Here is a 21,249-nt window from a genome sequence, read left to right on the forward strand (position 1 = left end):
AGAACATCACCAGACCGACATTTAAATTGTTTGATTTAACTAAAACAACAGCATTACGTATTCTGGATTTTTTTCTTCAACAATAAACATATACTATTTTAACAAAACAAGCATATGAATTTTTGAATTTAAACATTCAAGTTTTTTAAAATCAGTTGTGTTTTTGTTAAAATTGTTTTTAACTAAAATAGTTAAATGAAATATTAAAAAAAAATTAAATTGACTGTCAACCAGGTCAACAAGAGAAACTTAAAATATTGGCTTGTGCAGCTAACTCTGTTGTCTTCACCTTCATTTTCCTGTTTATTCATAATCTGGAAAAGAAAAACAAGCTTTTCAGATCCCAAACGATTTCTCAATTTGGAATGAATTAGTCCAAAGGAAGAAAATATTCTTTCTACACCAGCAGAAGAAGCTACTGCTGTTAAAAGTGAGATTATCACTTCAACAGTCTCTGAATCCAACTGCTTAAGTGACTTCCACCAGTTCATTGGTGTGACTTTCTTCATCAGCAAACATATATTTCTTGAATGGTTCTTATTCTCAAACTGGACCTTTTTTTATGGCCTGCTACCATTCTAGGTTTTCCCTTCTAGTGAGATAATGGTATAATATGGTAACATTTATCCATGTTAATGTTTTCATTTTCAGTTAGGAGAAATCAAATCAATGAAGGCTACACACAGAAAGACCTCAAGACTTCTGGAATATGCTGCTCAAACAGTTTCACTTTTGTTTCTACTGCCTGTCCCTCCCTTACATCCATCTCCAGACTTCTCCTTGTCCAAATCTGTTCTGCCGCCAACGATCTTCTAGTCATTGAACTTTTTGAAACTTTGCACTTTTAGAGAGAGGTAAGGAATTGGCAATGTGTACACAAATTTGCAGAGGGACAATAGGGTTGAGGTCTGTTATTTCTCACCTCTATATATTTATTTAAAAACATTTTTTCTTTTAACAAGCATGTTATCTATGGAGACACAAATCCACAGTTTGAGAACTGCAAAACTAAGCATCTCTGATGGTATCTTCTAGACTGAGCACTGAGTCCCACTGGGTAGATGGAAAGATTAACATGAATAATCTATACAGAAACTCCTGGAACCCCCATAAGATTGGGTCCCTAATCCATGAACTATTGGAACTCAGTTACAAAACTTTTCTTAAACATTACATGCCTATATTGTCTTATATGATAGAATTAGAATTTATAATCCCGATTCCATGATAAGACACATTATAGCTCAAAGATATCTCAATTAAAACTATCTTTAGATGGAATGCTTTTTGAGGAAAAAAAAATCTATCAAAAAATCTGATTTTTTTTTAAAAAAAAAATCATTGATTTTTATCCACCTTGGGGAGTGGGGGTGAGATGGGAGGAGGAAGCAGCAAATCCTGAAGAGCAATGGTGCCTCATCTGATGAATGGATGAGACTGGAGACAAACAGCAGGGGGAGCTACAGGTGATTTTGCAGTCAGGGTATGTCTATGCTGCAATTAGACACCTGTGGCTGGCCTGTGCCAGCTGATTCAGGCTTGAGGTGCTTAGGGTAAGGGCCTGTTTAATTGAAGTCTAAATGCTTTGAGACCTTCCCACCTTGGGGGTCCCAGAGACTGGACTCCACTCTGAGCCTGAACATTTGTACTGCAATTAAACAGCCTATTAGCCCAAGACTTGTGAACTTGAGTCAACTGGCATAGGCCAGCCATTGGTTTTTATTTGCAATGTACACATATCCTCAGTGGAAACAAGTTAGATGTGCTGAGATCCCCCCTACTGGCTTAACCTAGAATTTTCCTTTCCTGCAGAGGGAGTGGGCTTCAGCTAGGATTTACAGGGCCCTCATGCCCTTGACCATGTCTTGGGAATAAAAGCTAGAAACAGCCAATGGGAATTTGCAGTGTTCTTCTTCAAGTGCTTGCTCATATCCATTCCAGTTAGGTGTGCACGCGCCGCCTGCACATTCGTTGGAGATTTTTACCCTAGCAACACTCGGTGGGCCGGCAGGGCGCCCCCTGGAATGGCGCCGCTATGGTGCCAGATATATACCCCTGCCGGCCCCTGCGCTCCTCAGTTCCTTCTTACCGCCCGTGTCGGTCGTTGGAACAGTGGAGCGCAGTTTAGCTGATCATCACCACCCTAGCGATTCACTCGTTTCTGTTGTATTTGTGTATATAGTTCGATTTCTATCAGTATAGTTAGTGTTTAGTTGTTAGTTCTGTAGTAGTTATTGTAGATAGTTAAGAGGGATCGGGGTCTAGCCCCTTTTTCCCTCCCCCGGTACCGGGACCCATGCCCGGTTCACCGGGCTTCAAACTGTGCTTGGCCAATCACAGGCTGATGCCCACAGGAGACCCTCACGACTCCTGTCTTAAGTGCCTGGGTGAATCCCACCTGACGGACAAGTGCCACATCTGTAAGGCGTTCAAACCCCGGACTAAAAAAGAACGGGACATTCACCTAAAACAACTACTGATGGAGGCAGTGTTGACTCCCCAGTCCTCGGCACCGTCAGCGGCACTGGGAGCAAGTGCCTCCTCAGCACCGGAGCGCACTCCAACCGCGAAGGCTCCTCGACATCAGCCATCACTGGCTCAAGCTTCTACCCGGCACCGTTCGTTCTCACCGCGGAGCAAGAAGCACAAGCCTCCTGCGGCTGCTATATCTACGCCGCAGTCTGAGCGCTTAGCCAAGTCAGACCGCCCGGCACCGTCAGCTGCCGCGGCACCGACGTCCTCCGCACCGTTGATTCCGGCCTCGCTGGAGCCGTCAAGTCTGGTGCTCGGCATGTGCCGTGGTTGAGCTTGTTGTGCCCTCCACTCCGGAGACGTTTTCCACTGCAAGGGACTTGATTGCCTTGACGGAGCCTGAGCTGCCTCAACCCCCGGCGCCGCCAGTGCGGGTTCCTCAGTCTATAGGCAAGCTGGCCCTCATGAGACCTTCTTTGCCCGGTACCACAGAATGTCGCCGGTCCCAATCCAGGTCCCACAGGCGATCCCGGTCCCGCGGCCACTCGCAGTCCTGGTACCATTCCCCATCGAGGTACCGGTCGTACTTGCGGCACCGCTCGAGGTCCCGGTCGCCGTCCAGATATTACCGGCACTGCTCCAGATCTCGGCACCACTCGCGGCACCGGACTTCTTGCAGCCGATCTCGGCACGGCGATTCCAGGCACCGGTCGACCTCCCGGCACCGCGTTGGTCGCAGGTCCCGGTCCCACTCCCAGCACCGTCACAACTCTCGGTACCGTTCTCCGGCACCGCATAGAGACGGTTCGAGTGGACGCAGAGACCTACATCAAACGGTCTCTGCTCCCCCGTGGCCGTCTCGTCATCTGTCGATCTCCTCCCATGCAGACACTGCATCATACGGGGATTCGGATAACCACCAGGGACCTCATCAATGGCCCTTTTGGACACCTTGGGCCTACCACCAAACCCAAGGTGATCCACATATACCATTGCGCTCCGGCCCTTCTGAACATCGGGCACCAGAGACCACAGTGAGCAGACCTCCCCCACCGGGTACGGAGGAATCTCCAACATACGTGCCAGACCCTCAAGATCCACCGCCTCAGGACATCCCCCAAGACCAGGAGTCGATCCAAGACCCCACTGGTTCCCGGGGTTTCATCCTCTTCCTCCCCGGATGAAGCGATGGCGGGGACGTCTACATTTGGACCGCCCCCAATCGACCTCAGATCACACCAGGACCTTCTGCGCCACGTTGCCCTCAATATCAACTTGCCTGTAGAGGAAGTTCCTGAGGTGGATGACCCGGTTGTCAGTATACTGTCGGCGGAGGCTCCAACCAGGGTGGCCCTCCCCTTCATCCGCTCGATACAGGCTAGAGCAGATACCATCTGGCAATCCCCAGCATCCATACCGCCCACAGCCAGAGGGGTTGAACGTAAATACATGGTGCCCTCCAAGGGGTACGAGTACCTGTATGTTCACCCCCCTCCTTGTTCATTGGTTGTTCAATCAGTCAATGAACAGGAGCGCCATGGCCAGCAAGCTCCTAAATCAAGGAAGGCCAGGCGAATGGATTTGTTGGGGAGAAAGATCTATTCCGCAGGAGGCCTCCAGCTCAGGGTGGCGAACCAGCAAGCCCTCCTGAGTAGGTACAGTTATAACACCTGGGAGGCAGTAGGGAAGTTTGTAGAGCTCGTCCCGCAGGTCTCCCGCCAAGAATTCACAGCTCTTCTGGAGGAAGGGAAAAAAGTTGCACGGACCTCCCTCCAGGCCTCGCTGGATGCCGCCGACTCCGCAGCTAGAACTGTTGCCTCTGGGATTGCCATGCGGTGTATATCATGGCTGCAAGTGTCAGGCCTGCCACCTGAGCTCCAGTACACAATATAGGACCTACCCTTTGATGGCCAGGGCCTCTTCTCCCAGAAGACGGACCCTCGCCTACAGAGTCTGAAGGACAATCGCGTAATCATGCATTCGCTGGGAATGCATACGCCACAGACTCAGAGACGATCTTTCCGGTTGCAACCTCAGCGCCCCTACCCCCCGCCTCCGCCAAGGCACGACTTCACCAGAAGGCGAGGTCATACCTCTCGCAGACGACAGTCTGGACCTCAGGGGGGTAACAATGCCGGTCCCACCAAGCCACCGGCAGGACCGAAGCCAAACTTTTGAGGGTGCGCCCGAGAGCAGTGTACCAATGACCTCCCAGGATCCCTTTCAGTTCGCCAACCGCCTTGCTGCATTCCTCCGTGTGTGGTCCCAGCTGACTTCAGACCGTTGGGTCCGCCGCACGGTGGAGTCTGGCTACGGCCTTCAGTTTATTTCAACCCCTCCTCCCGACCTCCCTCCTTGTCCCTCTTCAGGGTCCCCTCTCACGAGCAGCTCCTTCTGCAGGAGGTTTCGAGGCTCCTTGCGTTGGGAGCTATAGAGGAGGTTCCGGAGGAATTAAGGGGCAAGGGGTTCTATTCCAGATATTTCCTAATTCCCAAGGCAAAAGGGGGCCTCCGGCCTATCCTGGACCTGCGAGGACTGACCAAATTCATGAGAAAGTTCAAGTTCCGCATGGTATCCCTGGGAACCATCATCCCTTCCCTGGATCCCGGAGATTGGTACGCTGCTCTCAACATGAAGGATGCATATTTCCACATCGCGATTTACCCTCCGCACAGAAGGTACCTACGCTTTGTGGTAAATTGTCAACATTACCAATTTGCGGTCCTCCCCTTTGGCCTCTCTTCGGCCCCTCGGGTATTCACGAAGTGTATGGCGGTAGTTGCCGCCTCCCTCCGCCGTCGTCAAATACACGTCTTCCCATACCTCGATGACTGGCTTATTCGAGGGACCTCCGAGGCTCAGGTCACCGCTCATGTGAAGGTCATCAAGGGCCTATTCACCCGTCTAGGCCTGATTATCAACCTGGACAAATCCGTTCTGCTACCTGCGCAGAGGATAGAATTCATAGGGCCCATGCTGGACTCCAATCGTGCATCGGCCAGCTTGCCCCCACAGCGCTTTCAGACTATAGTCTCCCTTATACAGCGACTGAAAAGCTTCCCAACAACTTCTGTCCGCACCTGCCTCGGCCTCCTCGGTCACATGGCTGCGTACACCTTTGTTACGAAGCATGCAAGACTGCGCATGCGTCCTCTCCAGACTTGGCTCACCTCAGTCTACCGTCCACGCAGGGATGCCATAGACATGATAATCATGGTTCCGCCAAATGTTTTGGGCTCCCTCGACTGGTGGCTGACGCCCTCCCTGGTGTATGCCGGTCGTCCGTTCCATCCGCCACAGCCCTCGGTGTCTCTGACAACAGACACTTCTTCTCTCGGCTGGGGTGCTCACTTAGGGCACTTCCGCACCCAGGGTCTTTGGTCCTTTCAGGAGCTGGCGCTTCACATCAATGTCCGCGAACTGAGAGCGGTCTGACTGGCATGCCAGACCTTCCAGCATCATTTGCAGGGCCGTTGTGTTGCAGTTTTCACAGACAACACAATGGCCATGTATTACATAAACAAGCAGGGAGGGACGCGATCTTCCCCCCTTTGTTGAGAGGCGATGCGACTGTGGGACTTCTGCATAGCCCACTCGATAGACCTGGTAGCCTCCTTTCTCCTGGGAGTCCGGAACTCTCTAGCGGACCACCTGAGCAGGTCCTTCCTGTCCCACGAGTGGTCCATCTGTCCGGACATCCTCCTTTCAGTATTCTGGAAGTGGGGCTTTCCCCAGATAGACCTCTTTGCATCCCGAGAGAAAAGGAAATGCCAGGCGTTCTGCTCCCTGCAGGGTCGCTCCCCAGGCTCCCTCTTGGACACGTTCCTAATTCCCTGGGAAGGTCGTCTACTTTATGCCTTTCCACCCTTTCCCCTAGTCCACAGAGTCCTGCTCAAGCTCCGCAGGGACAGGGACAGGCTAATCCTGATCGCTCCGGCGTGGCTGAGGCAGCACTGGTACACCATGCTGCTCGACCTATCTCTGGCAAACCCGATACCTCTGCCACTCTACCCGGACCTGATAATGCAGGACTTCGGCAGACTTCACCACCCGGACCTGCAGTCCCTCCACCTGACAGCATGGCTGCTGTCTGGCTAAACCAATCCGAATTGTGCTGTTCCACCCCGGTGCAACAGGTCCTCCTGGGAAGCAGAAAGCCTTCCACGCGGGCGACATATCTCGCCAAGTGGAAGCGCTTCTCCCATTGGTGCGCCCAGCGTAACCTTACTCCCGCAGGCGTATCGGTCCCCATTATCTTAGACTACTTATGTACCTCAAGGAGCAGGGCCTGGCGCTCTCTTCGATAAGGGTGCATCTGGCCGCGATTTCCACCTTCCATCCTGGGGAATCTGGCACTTCGACCTTCTCTCACCCTATAGTTTCCAGGTTCCTTAAGGGCTTGGAGCGACTCTACCCTCAGGTTAAGCGCCCTTCCCCCACCCGGGACCTCAACCTTGTACTAGCTAGGCTCACGGGCCCTCCCTTTGAGCCGTTAGCCACATGGTCGCTGTTGTACCTGTCCTGGAAGACAGCCTTCCTCGTCGCTATCACCTCTGCCAGATGAGTATCGGAGCTTCGTGCTTTGATGGTAGACCCCCCGTATACGATCTTCCACAGGGACAAGGTACAGCTGCGGCCGCACCCAGCTTTCCTTCCCAAGGTGGTCTCTGTCTTCCACATTAATCAAGACATTTTCCTACCAGTCTTCTTCCCGAAGCCACATACATCGCGCTGGGAACAACAGCTACATACCCTGGATGTCCGCCGGGCCCTCGCCTTTTACATTCAGAGGACCAAACCCTTCAGACGCTCGCCTCAGCTATTTGTAGCGGTCGTGGAGCGCATAAAAGGCATGCCTATCTCTTCCCAGAGACTCTCATCCTGGGTGACGTCCTGTATCTGGACATGCTACGACTTGGCCCACGTTCCGACTGGCCATCTCACCGCCCACTCTACTCGGGTTCAAGCCTCGTCTGCCGCTTTCCTGGTCCACGTTCCCATCCAGGAAATATGTCGCGCAGCTACCTGGTCTTCCGTCCATACTTTTGCATCCCGCTATGCACTGGTCGAGCAGTCTAGAGACGATGCCGCCTTTGGCTCAGCGGTCTTACATTCCGCAACGTCTCGCCCCGACCCCACCACCTAGGTACGGCTTGGGAATCACCTAACTGGAATGGATATGAGCAAGCACTCGAAGAAAAGACGGTCACTCACCTTTGTAACTGTTGTTCTTCGAGATGTGTTGCTCATATCCATTCCACACCCGCCCTCCTTCCCCACTGTCCGAGTAGCCAGCAAGAAGGAACTGAGGAGTGGAGGGGCCGGCAGGGGTATATATCTGGCACCATAGTGGCACCACTCCAGAGGGCGCCCTGCCAGCCCACCGAGTGTTGCTAGGGTAAAAATCTCCGAACGTGCACGCAGCGCGCGCACACCCAACTGGAATGGATATGAGCAACACATCTCGAAGAACAACGTTTACAAAGGTGAGTAACCATCTTTTCTATAGTATATAGTAGGAGCATCCCCATTAGCTAAGGTTGCCTAAGCATTTCCAACCTACCATCCTATTTTAAGTTAACAAAATGTCACTACCATATATAAAAAAAGATTCTTGGGGTGAGAGAAAGGATGCGATGATTTGATTAGAGACTGGTAGCAGGGGAGGGGGCTCTGGATATAAATGGAAAATACTAACTTCTACGGAAGTCAGTGTAAGTTGGATCTGGCCTTGGAATTCAAGTAAGAGTATGTTTTTATATTACGGAAAGAGATACAGAGTTGGAATCAGTTATTTTCCCCCCTTATTCATAAGCACATTTGATAAATCTACCAAGTGAAATAGAAAGTTATCACAGGATCAGCAGCATCTGCTTTGAAAAGAAACATTCCTGCATCAGTACTTCACACTCCTGTGGAATTTCTCAGAGAAATAAAAAATGTTGAAATATCTTACTTGTAAGTAAAGATGATATCTCCCAGGATTTTTCTGTGCTGGAGTCTGATCCAATGCCTACTGAGGTCAATGGGAGTCTCCGTTGACTTCTGTGAGCTTTGGATCAGTTTGAATGTGTAAGTATGGTATAAAGCAATAATACTCAATCTTGTGCTTGCAAAAAAATAGTGAGCTACAAAATATGTCTAAGTTTGTTTGGAACACATTCACTGTTGTTTTGAAGAACCAGAGTTTTAAGATATTACATTGACCAAACAGGTCCAGCTATTAAACTCCATCCTCCAAACCTCTGCATAGTAAAATTTAGTTCCATAGTCATCCACATATATAGCTACAACACTTACACAATTTACAATCAGATCAATGTAACAGTTCCCTGCACCTCTCCTAGAGCAAAGGTTCTCAAACTTTTTCATAGTGTGAACTGCATCTCAGTGAAGAGAGAGGGTTTTGTGAGTGGCCTTCTCTCCAATACACAACCATACAGGCTACCTCTCCTGTTCATAGCCGTATAACATTCTTGACACAGCTAGTAACTGTTTACATGAAATATTAAGTATTTCAGCTGTCTGAAATAGGTGGAAACAAAGAGAAGAGTTAGCACTACGTGACTAGCCTGATGTCCAAGGACAATCAAAGTGTGATCAGCAGACAAGTGCTCTGTTGGTATAAAGTAGCTCCAAAGCAACTACAGGTCCCCCATGGTGAATTTGCCCAGGCACAAGGCAGGCATAGTACCAGGTATATGAGCTTTGCTCTTCTGCAGCAGGAGCCCTGGGTGTAATGGACATGTTGGGGATGGGTCACAAGGGACATCACTATGCCCCAGTGAATCCCTGCTACTCCAATGCCCAGATGAATTATGGCCAGAGGGGCACAGCTCTCCAGCTTTTCCAACCTGCTCTGAGGGCTCATGCGGCCCCAACAAGTGCAAAATCTCCCCCTGTGTGAGAGCTCTGTTCCAGCAGAGGGATGAATTCCCCTGTAATGATACAATTCTGCTCGTAGTTCCAAAGGTGTAACTCACATCAGTATCACAACAGACTGGGAGAAATTCAAAGTTGTTAATGTGACCAGGCTCTGCCACAAACTTCTTGTGTGGCCTTGGGCAGGTTACAATTTCTGTCTGCCTCCAACCCCTGGTCTTCACCATACAGTTCCCTCAAATCAGGAAGATATTTAAACTTCCTCCTAACTTTTAGCACATGGTGGGTGTTCAGAGTTAGGAACTTGCTTAAGCATATTGCTGAATTGGGGCCCTAGGCTTTGTTTCTGCAGACACTCACACATGCTTAATTTGAAACGTGTAAGTAGTCCAGTTGCCTACTCAGAGAGAAGTATATGTGCAAGCGTTTGCAGAACGGAGGTTATGTTATCAGCGTGCTTAAGCATGAGCCACTAAAGTCAGTGCAACTCCCCATAGGTGCAAGGATCCTTGCACAATTTACTGCTCCTTTTACGTTTAAAGGGACTTTGAAACATCCTGTTGAGCATTGATTACAGTTACTGTTCATGATTTTGAAGATTTACATGGGTATTGTAAGATTTTAGTATTTATTGATCATATTTTATATATATATCTAGATCAGTGATACTCATCAGACTGAAGCCTGGGAACCACAAGAGGCTCTTTAATGTGTCTCCTGCAGTTCTTTGCAGCACATGATATTAGAACACTGTGATTTAATTATTAACCAATCTAAGTTACCAAATATCGAGATCAGTTGTAGAATACTTAGTTAGTCATTTTGTTGTGAGAATAATGTATCTGTGTAGTAAATGAAGGCAGGAATTCACACTACTGTGGCTTTTTCAGGTAATGTTAATCGCCAGTTTGGCTCCTGAACCACTGAAGTCTGAGTATTACTCATCGAGATCTAAAGCTACACCCCCCTCCCATTATTTGTATTATTGTAGCACCTACAAAGCCTGGTCATGAACTAAGACAGCAGTTCTCAACCAGGGGTCTGTGGACCCCTGGGGATCCACGAGACCTTTCAGGGGGGCCACAGGAAACCCAGTACCCTGAGCCCTGGTGCAGGCCCCCCCCCCGAAGTTAACAGCAGCACAGCACAGCAGCCGGGAGCATTAGTGCCCACCTGCCAGGTCTGAAGCAGGGAGCAGTGCGTGCCCCCTCCCCCCAGTCTGAAGCCAGCAGCGGCATAGGGCAGAAGCCGGGATCCTTGGTGGCCCTTCCCCCCCGCCAGGTAGGAAGCCGGCAACAGCGCGGGGCAGAAGCTGGGAGTCCTAGTGCCCCTCCCCCTCAGAGTGCTCCCCCTGGGCTGAAGCCGGGATCACTACAGTTCGGAAGCCTCGAGCCCTGGTGCTCCCTGCAGGCAGAAGCCCTGAGCCCATGGGCAGAGTTAAGGGAGCACTAAGGTGCTGCCACCACAAATTGCAGTGCCTTACCCAGAGTGGGGCAGCCCTGGGGGCAGCTCCAGCTCCCTCCCACTCCTCATCTCCATCAGTTCCCCTCAGGTGAACCTGGAGCCAGGCAGTGCGGGACAGCTAGTCCTTTGGCTGGTGGTGCCATGGAGCAGGCAGCAGTGGCTCCCCCCCATCTGCTGCTGGTGCCCAGGGTTGTGGCTGCTCCTCAGCTCCCAGCCCACTTTGACTGCTCATGCAGCCGGTAAAGGCCATCTGGGTGAGGGGACCTGGCTCTGGGGCTGCAGAGCCCTCAGAGAGCAGCCAGCACAGGGGGAGCCCTCCTGGCACACAGCCCCTAGCTACCCCCTCCCTGCATTCTGAGCTACCCCCTGCCTCCACCCTGAGTTACCCCTCTACCCGCACACAGCCCCTAGCTACCCCCTGCCTTCACCCTGAGCTACCCCCTGCCTGCACACAGCCCCTAGCTACCCCGACTCCACCCTGAGCTCTCCTCTCCCACCCACACACAGCCCCTAGCTACCCCCTCCCTGCATTCTGAGTTCCCCTCTCCTGCCCCCACACAGCCTTCTTGATCGGTCCTGCCTTCTTGATTGATCCAGTCTTGTCTGCTTCGTCAAGAAAAGTTTTCTTGTGCTTCGTTTCAAATTGTCATCGAACACTTGATGTGCGATAAACAACACTTTCACAATAGAAAGCACAAACAGCATGGTCCTTCTTTCGAATAATTCCAAATGTGTCTGTCCAAGAAGGCTGAAAAGAACGGACATATAACTTTGCTTTCTTAGGAGTTGACATTTAGTCAAATGTTCCCCTCAACACACAATGGGGGGGGGGAGGAAATGGCGACAGAGGGCATGCACACCGTCAAACCCAGTGCACGGTTCCACGTGGCCCGATATAAGCAGCAAATCAGGACTTAAAAATATCCCAGTGGCACTGGAACAATTTTTAAGGTAGTGGTGCTGAGCTGCACCCGTCACTGCCCCAGAATGGGGCCAGTGGGCCATAGCTGGGGGTGGCTGCAGAGTGCTGGGCCAAGGCCAGAAGCAGAGCCCTGGGCTGGCGACCCGTATCCCAGGCCAGCAGCAGGCTGAGTGGGGCAGGCGGCCGGGACCCCAGCTGGCATGGGGCTGGTGGCCTGAACCCCAGACTGGCAGTGGAATGAGCGGGGCTGGTGGCTGGTATCTGAGGCCAGCAGTGGGCTGAGCAGGGCTGGTGGCCAGGACCCCATCTGGCAGGGGGCGGGTGGACAGAACCCCAGGTTGGCAGCAGAGTGCCACTGAAAATCAGCTTGCATGCCACCTTTGGCACACTTGCCATAAGTTGCTGACCCTTGCCATACTTCAACAAAAAAACTTCAAAAACAGACTTCAAAGAGAAGCTGCAGAGCTACAATTCATTTGCAAATTTAACACCATTAATTTGGACTTGAATAGGAGGAACTGGGAGTGGCCGGCTCACTACAAAAGTAATTTTCCCTCTCTTGGTACTGACACCTCCTCAATTATTGGAAGCGGACCACATCCACCCTGACTGAATTGGCCTTGTCATCACTGGTTCTTCACTTGTAAGGTAACTCTCTTCTCTTCATGTGCCAGTATATTTATGCCTGTAGCTGTAATTTTCACTCCATGCATCTGAAGTGGGATTTTTATCCACGAAAGCTTATGCCCAAATAGATGTTAGTCTTTAAGGTGCCACCGGACTCCTCGTTGTTTTTGTGGATATTTACTAACACAGATACCCCTCTGATAGTTTTTTATTTAGTATCTGTGAATTGCCTGAAGGGGCTGGTAGTTGGGAGACCTGTCAGGATTAGAGAGCTTGTCATCGGTGTTGTGTGGGGGAGTTTAACTTCTGGGAGGAGGGTTCAGAAGCACTAGTCCCCAGGGAGAGGACTGAGAGGAAGTCTTTGCTACCATACTCTGTTAACCTTACCTTGTCATTTTTTGGAATTGCTGTTGGATTAGGATTATGTTGAGGAGACACTTGGAACTGTAAATCAGGAAGTTGGAATGCACAGAGATATGGAGAAAATTACAAGGGCATTGTTTAGAGACAGCTGCAGCCGCAATTAGATGCAAGACTCAGCAGCATTTATAAGAAAGCAGATTATTGAAAGATGTCAGTAAGTATCCAGACACCTACCCTTTGAGAAATGTGATATACTGAGTGGAATACAGGGGAGGTGCATGATAAAGAAAAACCAAATTGAGTTACAGCTCTTAGATGTCTGTAGAGCCTTGTGCCCAATCTAACAGTCATGATGGGTGGGAAAGGCAGGAGTCACAACATCTTTAATTGAAATATATTATTCAGCCACTAGATGTCTCTCCTATGCTATATAAATTCCAGCCAGGGCGTGGTCCCTTGTATAAAAGGGTAACAAAGCTGGTGCTCAAACTGTGTAGAAACCCATCATTTCTTTGTAATAATAGTTGTTTTCTTTAATAAACACCTCCTGATTAAGAAGATTGTTTAGTTCATTCCCCATGACAGCAAAGACCTTGCTAGGCTATTGTCTCAATTGTAGGATTTCTTTAGGAGTTTGAAACCAGAAAATAATTTTCAGTCCTTCCTACACTTTCTGACTTAAAAGCAATGGAAATTTCACTTTAAAATTTATGTTCCTAATTATTCGGATCTACTGGTTGTCTAGGGGGTAATGCTAATACCTACACTCATTTTCCATACTCAGGCCTTGGCTACACTTGAGAGTTACAGCGCTGTTGGTGGCTTTATAGTGCTGTCACTCACTCCCCGTCCACACTGGCAAGGCACTGCTTGTACTCCACCTCCCCGAGAGGAATAAAGAGAATAGCGCTGCTACTGCAGCGCTGGGGCGCCAGTGTAAACAGGGAATAATCTTAGTTCGCTGTAACTGACCTTGCAGCCACTTGAATGCTGGGATAGCTGCCTATAATGCACTGCTCCCAATGCTGCTGCAGATGCTGCAAATGTGGCCACGACAGTGCGCTGGCCATGCCCTGAAGATCTGAAGAACACACTTCCTTGATTGGGATTAACCTGATGTGGAGAACTGGGAAACGGCTGATTGTTTTAATGAAAGAATATATGTGTGACTCAGTTTCCTCTCTCACCTTGTATCATTGTTACCTGCTGGGTGTAAAGAGGTTAATTTCTTTCTTGGAACAGAGCAAGCAATAAAGTGACTGGGGGGATGTCGCTAAGCATGCATGAACAATAACGCACTAAAATCACTGTGGGAGTGTGTGTGTGGGGAATTAATGCAATTTTCTAGAAAACAGATATACACATCTGTGGAAGTACCACTTCCTCTGGGAAAACTAAAACCAGACTTGCTAAGGTGATCACAATGAGTTTCAGGAAGCAATTGCAGCCTGAAATCCTTAGTGTAGAAGGAGAGGAACATAGGTTACTGCCCCAAGAAAGATGATGGCTAAGAGGCCTGAGACCTGAGGGAGGGTGCCCTTGAGGAGACCACAAAGGAACAGTGACACTGGCTATTCACTTTTTTTCTTAACCTCCCCAATTCCAGCTACTTGCATATCAGACCCAGGCAACAAATCTGCTATTCCCCCCCCCCCAACTCTTTTTTTTTTTTTTTTTTTTGCAAATTGGCTTCCTAGGGTCTTGTCAGTTTTCACTCCCCTGCTATTTTCTTTAGTCTCCACTAGGGGGAGAGGCACTCCCCTGCATATGCTCCCCTAATTGACTAGGGTGGAGAAGGACTCCACCCCCAGGTCCTTAGGCTTGCTTCTTTGTGCTTTCACTATCCAGTCACTTAGGTAAACTTTCCTGTCACTTTCAGTTGTGTGGTTTATGGATTTCATTTGCTAATGAAACTGAGGCAGGGCTGGAGCACTTCCTGTCATTTCCAATCTGCTTTTCTGATTCCTTAAAGCTCTGAACTCCCAAAAGTTTTTATTAAGTTTGTGGTGTCAACAAACGGCTAAAATACTGGTGGGAAAAAATCATTTAAAATTAACCCCTCCTCCAAATTCCACAAAATAGTGTTGATCTGGAATAAAAAAATGCCTGATCAGTGAAAAATGGCCTCCTGAGCCCCAGAAAGGTAGTCAGCTGGTTCCAAGCATAAAACTGGCTAATATCCTTTTATCTTCTTGAATTTCTGAAAAATGTGTAATGCATGAACACTTTTCGTCAATGCCTTCTCCTCAGTAATTCCATTCCAGCTATTCGCCACTCTCTTGGCAACATAAGGCCTCTTTAAATTATCCCTGCGTATGTCCTTGTATCCGATATACACCTGGTCTTGTGGGATTTGTAGCCCTTTACAATCCACTTACAGCAAAAGGGTTTGCCACCCATTAGATTTAAATTGATAGAGACTAACCTTTGATTTTGATAGAATTGGCAGGGGCATTTTCTCAAAATCAGGCCATTTCCAGTAAATTGGGGTCTAGTCACCCTATGCAGGAAATTATGTCATAAAAATACCCTCCACATTCATTTGAGCTGTGAGGCTTTTATCCACTGAAACTGTAGTCCCACCATGGTTTTTCTCACTTATGCATCCTACAGATTTCTTTATCTCCTTTCTGCATTAGCAGATACTCTTGCTTGCTTCTTCCCATATCCTTAAATCCTTTTCTTGACAGATGAACATAACCAGCTCTTTGATAGACCTGACTCTCACCGCAGGGTGATGACGTTTCACTTGTTTAATTTGTTGCACCTTGCTACAAAAACCAAATAGCTCACTTGTCATCTGGCTTTTCCAATGCTAGCTGGAATCTGCTCCTTCAGTTATCACCTTTAGTCACTTTGTGCAGGAGGAAATCACTGTTAGTATTGTGAATGGGTTTTACCCAACCTCAGTTTGAATTCCTATCCTGTAGCCATTCTGATTAGGATTTGAAGCAGTATGGTGTCCATGTTGTCTTTCCGGTGACAGCAGGCCAACTGACTGTGCATACACACTCACTAAGCCACCCGACTCTTCCAGGGATGGGATCAGTATTTGGTGATCTAGCCACTCACTCTCCACTCCCAAATGGACTCATGTAAAGCAAACTGCAACTTCTGCTAACACTGGCAACCCTGACAAAGAAAAGCAGAACAAGTAGATAGTAAGGGTCAGTGCCTGGATATTTCCAGTCAGTAAGAAAACAGCTGCCCCAACTTTCAAGAATCAGACAAGCAGCAGTTATTATTATAAAAAAGCTGACAATTGGGTACTATAGGGTCTGCTGTAAGTTATGCTATGGAGAGAGATACAAAAGGTATTGCTCCATTGTTTGGAATCCTCCTTCAATACCATCCTGTCCTGTGACTAAGTTAGGTGAGGGAGGGGTGTTTGGAGAAGCATGGAGGTCTAATATTTTTGCTAGGTCTTTGGTTTTCTATTACAGCAATTCAACTTTATGTTTAAATTTGCTTAGAATTAACATTTGCCTCCTCTATTAGCAGGGGTTGAAAATAGTATCTCAGTGAGAATAACCTCAGGCTAAAAAAAAGGCTTTCAATATGAAACTTCAGTTCCTTCCCAAATATTTATTTGCAGAGTTTTTTTTTTAATATGACCACAGGAGGGTTGGAGACAGAGTTATTCCTTGGAGGATTCTTGTGGTGCAGTTATACCTGACACACCTTAATGCTGATACTCAGTGGGGCCAAAGCACTAAATAAGGAGTGGTGACAATGTCTTTCTTTAAAAGAGCGTTTATAAATTAGAAGTACTGAGAGGAGTGGAAGCCTTATGGAGAATGCTTTATTCCTTATAGTTTAGCCCACTGGAATACACTATTGGAATAAGGTACTCTTATTCTGGAATATGAGTGTCCACACATGAAAAGTAATCTGGAATATGGTAGAATGTGAATTTTAAGCTGCTTAACTATTCCTGATTAAATCCATGTGTGGACACACTTATTCTGGCATATGAGTGCCTTAATCCAATAGAGTGGATTAAGCTAATTCAGAAGAAAGCACTCTTATTCCGGAATAAGAACACTTACACATGGAGTTTTCAGGATTAGCTATTAGGGAATAACTCTCCATGTAAACAAGCCCTAAATTAGATTGTAAAAGAAACACTGAAGTAAGGGAGGAAGATCCCTCCTGGAGCAGTTTGAGGGTACGGACAGGAGCCTAGTAGCAGTGGAAGGACAGACGGGAGGAAGTGGCAGCCCCTGGGAGTGTTTCACACTTCCTCTAAATCTGTGCCTGGCCGGCAGCGGCTCCAAGTCCCAGGCAGCACCTTTCCCGGTTAGAAACCCTCCAGACTGCTACAAGCACCTACCGCAGATAGGGGGAGAAGGGCGGCCGTTCCGCTGCGGATTGAGCTGTTTCTCTCCGGCCCCCTTTCTAAGCGGAGAGAAGAAAGTGCCCCGGCAGCCATGGAGGTCAGCATGGACTCAGGTCAGTGCCCTCCCCTCGGGCCCAGGCAGAGAGAGGAGAGCCCCGAGCGGCTGGGTCGGGGTTAGCGCCCGGCTTCGGTCGCTTCTCGGGGGCGGGCAGAGGGGGGCTGGGCCGATGGCTCAGCTCGTTCTAAATATAAAACTGAAGTGAAGCGCGGGAGGCTGGACCGGGGGCGGGTGCGGGAGCCGCACTCGCTCGCGCACGGAGGGAGCCGCAGCTCTCGCCCGGCGGCCGGCGCTGGGGAGAGGCGAAGCCAGGCAGGGCCCCTGCCCCGCAGCAGCCCCGCGGAGAGGAGGGACCCCGCCCCGAGTGACGGGCTTGCTCCGGAGCCACCGCTCGCCCGCACCTCCCCCCGCGGCGGCGGGCAACATGGCTGCGGCCGCCTCCGCCGCCCAGGATGAGCTGAGTGAGTGACACGGGCGGCGGGGGGGCTCTTGGTTGGCAGGACCCCCCCCCGAGTGTGTCTGTCCTTGGGGCGGGGCCCGGGCCCCTCTGGCTGAGGGGGCGGGGAGCTGGGAAGGGGTGAGGGGGGGAGCTGGTTTCATCGCCCCGTGTGGCCGGGGGGGGGGCCCGGGCGAGGGACGGGGAGGGAGCCGGGGCCGGGGCCGGGGCCGGGGCTAGGCCTCGGCTGTGCGCAGTCACGGTGTGAAATGGAAGCTAAAGCCTGGGGCCGGGGCTTCCCCGCAGGTCTCAGCCCGCCCGGGTCAGGGCCCCGGGGGGGGCTCTGCCAGGCTGAACGTCTCCCCCCAGGCCGGGCAGGCCGCAGTGACTCTGCTTTGGGCGGAGGGGGGAGCCCCCCAGCAGCGGGGCCGGCCCTGGGCGCTTGGCCCCGCGGGGACAGGGCGAGGGGAGGCTGATCAGGGCGCGCCCCCGCCCGCTCCCCCGTGTAATGTCCTCCCCCCAGGTGTCGCTCTCCAGGAAAGCGGCCTGGGCCCTGCTTTGGGAGGGGTGAGTTTCTGGGCCTGGGGCCCCGGGGCAGGAACTGTCAGCAGCCCGTGACACTGATGCTGGCTGGGAAATGTAGTTCTCAGACCTCGCAAGTTACTGGTGGGCGTCAGCTGAGACTGGCTGAGTGGCTAGCGCAGATGCCTTCCTGCTCAGTGATTACAGGGGGTCTCAGGCTCATCTCTCCAACATGCTCCCTGTGTGGCCTTGGGCAAGGCCCTTCCTGGCTCTGTGACTCAGTTTCTCCTTCTGTGAACTCCCTTTATCAGATTAGAGTATTGTGAAGCTTAATGTTTGCGGAGTGTGCAGAGATGCTTGGATCAGAAGTGCTGCAGAGGTGCAAAGTATTTTAAAGTTTTGGTGGTTTATATTCCTTGCCAGAATAGCATCTGCCAGCACACAATAGATGTGAATAATCCTTTGCTCATTTCATATTTTTTCTTGTAATAATAAGTGCCTATATACAAACTCTCCCCTTCCAGAGCTTGATATGTTTTGTATGAATTTAAAGTAGGACTCTAGCAATAAAATATATTGGAAAATAAATTTTATCCATTTCAGTTTTCTTCTATTCTGCAAATGATGCCCCTGATCCAGCATTAAGACTCCATGGCAGGTCCTGTGCCCGTGCAGTTCTCAGTGCTGATCAGGATAGTAGTCAGAATCTGAGTGACATCGTTCAAATTTAGATATTTGTTTATTTGGAGGGAAAGGACACCCAGTTTGGGGTGTGTTTTAACCTTCAAATCTACTGCTGAATCGGATGCAATAATGATAGATCTGTCTCTGAAGAAGTATAAAATGTTAAGGGAGTGTTTTCTTGTCTTGTTGCTGCATCTCCTGAGATATAACAAAACTAGTTTTCAGACAACCTTGATGAATTAATAACAGTGTGATGTATAACCCAGTTGGAGAAACTGTGATTCTGATCCATGGGAGAAATCAGTGGGCTGAGGAAAGTGGTGTTTTAGACTTGGCTTGACTGTGGAATTGATTTCACTACCAGAAACTCAGCAGAAGGAAGAAAGGTTTTAATGCAGACTTTCAAGCTCCAGGCTGTCAGATTTAAACTATGCATTGCTGCTTGATGTATAACTTGATTCTTCTGTCCTCTCTTTAGAGAAAACCCCTTTAGCCTGCTTAGTTTCTACAAACTGTTGCAGCAGTTCTCAACCTTCATTTAACTGTGTCATTCTGACAATAAAAATAACTACACAACCCCTGAGCCCTGCTGCCCCAGGTGTGGGAGCCCAAGCTCGAGCCCCACCACCTCAGGCGAGGGGACCAAAATTGAAGCACAACCTGAGACTTGCTGTCCAGGGTTGAAGTCCTCAGGCTTTGACTTCGGCTCCGGAGCCCAGCAACTCTAAGCCAGCCCTGGCAACCCCATTAAAATGGGGTCGTGACCCACTTTGGGATACTGATCCACAGTTTGAGAACCACTGAACTATTGGATGAGGTGAATAGACTACGGAACATCAAAATACTGGTGGTGTCCCTGATGCCAGCAAAGAACCATAATTTCATGTAGGGATAAAAAAAATTACAGAATTAATTGATTCTCAGGTCTGACACAAATCTCAACATGCTATTCCAGTGAACATTGGGATGAATCATTGTCATGACCTCTGTAGTCTAGAAAAATTTATCACAGACTCCATGGTCACCATCAGCCATTAAATTCTTCCTATACAGTCAACTGTATATTGCCAGTGTTCCCTTCACTTGCAGATCTTGTAAAACAACTCAGGCCTGGTCTATGCTACATAGTTAGGTTGACGTAAGGCAGCTTATGTAGACCTACTTATATCAGTGTACACAGTACAGCTTTTTCCCCCTGATGTAAGTGCCCTACTGCACGTAACTCCACCTCCAGGAGAGTCTTAGGACTTACGTTAATGTAGTTAGGGTGATGCAGTCTCAGACACTGAGTTACTTACATCTGCTGTTGGCTGTCTTGTCAATTTCACGACTACCTGCTGGAGCCTTGAAATTGACAAGAAAGCTGGGCAGCTAGAGCCTGGCTGACACTGGCTCCCCGTCCCAGCCAGGCTGCATCCACCTGGTTCCCGGCTCCCAGCTGTGCTTCCCCTGCCTGGCTCCCTGCTCAGGGAGGTAAGAACCTCAGGTGTCTGGCCCCAGCAGGGAACTGGGAGGTGAGAAGCCTGCCTGGGAGCAGAGCAGAGCTAAGAGCCTTGTCCCCTACGCTGCCCCTCTTCAGTTGGTGGAAGCACTCCTGCTGAGGACGTGCATCACCGACAGAAGAAGGGTAGTGTGGACATCAGCCACCACAGTGATTACTGCAGTGACTGTAAGTCGACCTAACATAGGTTGATTTTAAGTCTAGAGTAGACATGCCTTTAGTGGAAGAGTTCCTGCTTGCAGACACAGCTTTATTCAATCTATGGAGTGCTAGTTTGCTCCACCTACAAACTGAATATAACTGTTGCCTGTTTTTGGCAAGGTGTCCTGTGGCTATTGTCACTGGGTTTGCAGTCACATTTTAATTTAATCCAAGCCTGGAAGAGGGGAGAGACGAATGTCTTATAGAGTACAATCCAGTTTAGCAGTTTGATGTCACTCTCATCAGATGTCTCAAACTATGTGAACTATGACTTTATCTGTCAGTTGTACCACTAGAGTGTGTATGGTACCACCCTTCTGTCTTGAGGGTGGTGGGTTTTTTTGTGGAGAGGGAGGATGGTGATTTTTCCAATGCCGCCTCTATGAATAAATGGAAAAGTTGTGCAGTCAAAGGTGGACTTTAGCAGGAAGCATAAGAAATTCAGGTAGCACAGAGCGGGGAAAATTGGGCAGACTTCTCCGGTAGAAGTGTGTGAGAGACTAAAATTAAATGCATCAAATTGTATTGTGAAAGGAACCCGATCTGTAGGATAATGAGCCTCCTGAAGGAGTAACCAAAATTTTATTTCAGATCAGAAAACCAATTTGTCCCTGTTCTGTAGGAGTGTAGCGATAAGAAACTTTGATCTGTAGCAGCAATCAAATAGATGAGCTGTTACTCCTTTTTTTTGTGTTTGAGAAAAGAGTACTTGCTTAAACTTTTTATGAGATGCTTATGATTTGATGGATGAATAATTTAAACAGTGATAGCTTGAATC

General features: G+C 49.2%; 1 protein-coding gene and 1 long non-coding RNA gene across 4 annotated transcripts in view; one reads left to right on the top strand and one right to left on the bottom strand.

Moving 5' to 3' along the window:
* Positions 1-274: 274 nt before the first annotated feature.
* On the bottom strand, positions 275-17,151 carry LOC115654089. Of its 2 annotated transcripts, none has more exons than XR_004001088.1 (3): positions 17,064-17,151; positions 15,156-15,862; positions 275-314 (listed from the first exon to the last, which is right to left on the bottom strand). It is a non-coding gene; the product is annotated as an uncharacterized LOC115654089 (long non-coding RNA). The 2 variants fall into 2 exon arrangements; XR_004001087.1 differs by lacking the exon at positions 275-314 and adding an exon at positions 11,383-11,566.
* The window catches only part of ECPAS (Ecm29 proteasome adaptor and scaffold), an 84,541-nt gene continuing 80,361 nt past the window's right edge, over positions 17,070-21,249 (top strand). The window contains exon 1 of one of the 2 annotated variants that reach the window (XM_030568048.1): positions 17,070-17,182. In XM_030568048.1, the coding sequence (XP_030423908.1) occupies positions 17,161-17,182 (22 nt within the window). In that variant the 5' untranslated portion in view covers positions 17,070-17,160. Of the gene's footprint in view, positions 17,183-17,486; positions 17,589-21,249 lie in introns of those variants that run through there. The other variant, XM_030568047.1, reaches the window with a different exon arrangement.

This window comes from Gopherus evgoodei, chromosome 6, assembly GCF_007399415.2.
Source record: "Gopherus evgoodei ecotype Sinaloan lineage chromosome 6, rGopEvg1_v1.p, whole genome shotgun sequence".
NCBI classification, from domain to species: domain Eukaryota; kingdom Metazoa; phylum Chordata; order Testudines; family Testudinidae; genus Gopherus; species Gopherus evgoodei.